A 2,869-nucleotide genomic window follows, 5' to 3' on the forward strand; every position below is an offset into this window, starting at 1 on the left:
GCGCGGGGCGGGAACAGGAGGGGGCGTGGGCGGGGGGGGGGGGGGGTATGGGGCACTGAATGGTAAACGTGGTGTTGCTGGGCGTGTTGGGTCCGTAAACGGTCGCTTGTGTTGCGTCCTTTTCAATAGTTTTGATGATTTATGGAAGAGCTAGTGTATCAGTCTGCAGAGAGCTGACCTGTCGCTGCCTTGGATCCTTTCAGAGGCTGAAGGCTGCGGTTCACTACACGGTCGGCTGCCTGTGTCAGGATGTTGCAGAAGACAAAGACATGCAATTCAGCAAACAAACCATTGCAGCTATTTCAGAGATCACCTTCAGGCAGTGTGGTACAGAAGTTTGCGTATTATCTATTTGTTCAAGAGCAATTGCTGGAGAAACGATGTTTTAAAAAAAATAGCACTGGAACTAGGTATCACTGATGTGTTGTTTCTTGCATTACATTTTTAAAAGTACAAGAAATAGCGATTCTATTTTTCGGACCTGGAAAAAGCATTTAAATGTATGTGGAAATATTGTGTGGGCCGCCTGCCTGTGCAACAGAGTGGCACGTAATAACAAGTTATGGTCCCTTCTCATAACTAACTTGGATAATTTGCAGTTACATCTTTGTAACAGCGAGAACTGTATTATGTATCTCTTCCTACTCAGAGTTAGCATTTTAAAATATGTGGCGTCTTTGTGTTTTCTCCAGAGAACTTTGCAAAAGACCTCGAAATGTTTGCAAGGTAGGTGCTGAAGCACTTGATTGTTACAAAGGTGTTCTTTTTTTGTGTTCAGCTGCAATAACTAGATAATCTTTAAAATAATTTCTTGTAATTCAAGTTAGAGAGTTCTATTGGCTGATTAAATAGTGGCTGTGAAGTTAGGAAATAGATATTCCCCTGTAGGTTCCTCCTGATCTTGGAAGTTCATTTATGTGGTACAAGTGATTGTTTATATTAGAGACTGTATAAAACTGTCAAATGCGTTGATCCATAGCAGTACTGGATGGTTTGGGAGTGACAGGTGCTTACTAGCATGCCTGTGTTTCATCTGGTTGCTTCAAGGAGGTTAAGAGAATGTTTTAAGGAGTCAAAACTTAACACAGTGAGCTACTGGCAAGTAAGAGGGAACGGAACAGTGGTGCTTGAAGTTCTGGTTGCTAAGTTCTACTGTTTTTACACAGGAAGTGTGGGAATTTAGATGTACACGTACAAACTTGTAAAGTAGGTGTTTGTGTATTATACTTGGAAAAGACAGGCATGTTTGGTTTACTGGGTCCCTATTAAGCCCTTTTAGCTAGTTTTCTGAATCAGATGCTGTATGGCCTCTTACAACCAATGTTGGCAAACACATTAAGGGGTGTTTTTTAATTTTATGCAGGCATGCAAAACGAAGCACAGTCACTACAGAAGATGTGAAGCTTTTGGCTAGAAGGAGCAATTCTTTGGTGAGAATCACTGTATTTTCTGTCTCACAACACTCTTAAACCAATTGGTTAATTCCTAAGAGCATTTGAATGAAGGCTATAGATGATGAAGCAACCGTTGCTTAAGCAATTTCACTGGCTTATAGATGATGGATGGGCACAATCCAGTGATTTTTTAATTTTCATCTTATTTTGCTTCATGACACTATGCATCACTGTGGGAACACAGATCTGATTGCAATTCAAGCAGCAATGTTCTGGTTGCAACAGGGCTGCTGAGGTTCCAGGTACGAAAGTGCAATAAACAGGCACATTACAGCATTGTCAATCTTGGAAGTAAATAACTTGTTTTGTCTGTGTTCCTTTGTTTTAGCCTAAGGTCAGGAATAGCTTGAGTCCACCTTGAGGTGCTAAGTCTCCTAACATCAATATAGGGATGATTCACATTGTTGTATTCTCTCCTGTGCTGATCTGTATGACGTTCAGTGGACTTAAATTCACTAATGTGTTAAGACACACCTGTAAATATTTCCATGAAGAATACTTCCAATACGAACTTTAATTTTATGTGAGGGGATTTTTTCCTTCCATCTGTGATTTGAAATATGCAACATGAACTTACCTGAGAAGGCATAGTAAATGCAGGAGCTGAATTTTGTGTTCCTAACTTACCATGTGCTGTTTATGTCAAGTGGGTGCAGAGGAATCTTGCAATGTTTCTGTACTCGGATTGTATCTCGGCAAACTACAACTCTGAGTAACTGCTAATGTTGCTGTCTTCGTTCTAGAGGTGGATGTAACATACATGTATAAATCCTAGTCTTGCCAGGGCATTTGAGTATCTGAGAATGTCCAGCTTAGACTGAGGACTTTCAGCAAGAATCAATGATGCTTGTCAGCCTTTTTGGAGTGTCTGTCGTCTTTTTTGTAATAAGAATTTGCGCTGTTAATTTCTCCTAAACATGTCTCTCTAATTTCTCATGAATATATGGAGTTCCTCAGTAGATGACTGATTAGTTTATTGTTCTCAGCTAAAGTATATCACCCAGAAGAGTGAAGAGCTCGCATCAAGTAACATGGAGCAAAAGGAGAAGAAGAAGAAGAAGAAGTCCAGTGCAGCTAAGGGAGGGAGAACTTCTGGGGAACAAGCACCAGCTGTGACTGAAAGTGAAGATTCCAACATGGCATGATTTACCTTTCAAGTAATGTCTGGTCATTTTCTCTTATTATCCTAGAGGAACCCAAGTTAGCCTATTAGAGATTCCTCTTGTAGGTTAGCAACAGTAATGAATCTTTAGGTGAACATGATTAGTTGGATTTTTTTGTTCCAAAAATGAAAGGTTTGTCAGAATTCAGTAAAACAGCCAAAAAGCCTTAATTGCTCACGAAAAGGTATCTGTTATTAAAAACAAAATCCTTTAAATAAAGAGTTTAAAGCAGAACATTCTCACTGACTGTAA

At 39.9% G+C, this 2,869-nt stretch overlaps 1 protein-coding gene across 1 annotated transcript in view; it reads left to right on the top strand.

Annotated features, from left to right (window-relative positions):
• APITD1 (apoptosis-inducing, TAF9-like domain 1) overlaps positions 1-2,613 on the top strand; it is a 3,626-nt gene extending 1,013 nt beyond the window's left edge. Inside the window, exons 3-6 of the mRNA XM_009325275.1 lie at positions 204-327; positions 693-726; positions 1,364-1,430; positions 2,441-2,613. Of these exons, the coding sequence (XP_009323550.1) occupies positions 204-327; positions 693-726; positions 1,364-1,430; positions 2,441-2,599 (384 nt within the window). The 3' untranslated portion in view covers positions 2,600-2,613. The remainder of the gene's footprint in view (positions 1-203; positions 328-692; positions 727-1,363; positions 1,431-2,440) is intronic.
• The last annotated feature ends 256 nt before the right edge of the window (positions 2,614-2,869 follow it).

The sequence above is a fragment of the Pygoscelis adeliae genome, unplaced genomic scaffold, assembly GCF_000699105.1.
Source record: "Pygoscelis adeliae isolate BGI_AS28 unplaced genomic scaffold, ASM69910v1 Scaffold36, whole genome shotgun sequence".
NCBI lineage: Eukaryota > Metazoa > Chordata > Aves > Sphenisciformes > Spheniscidae > Pygoscelis > Pygoscelis adeliae.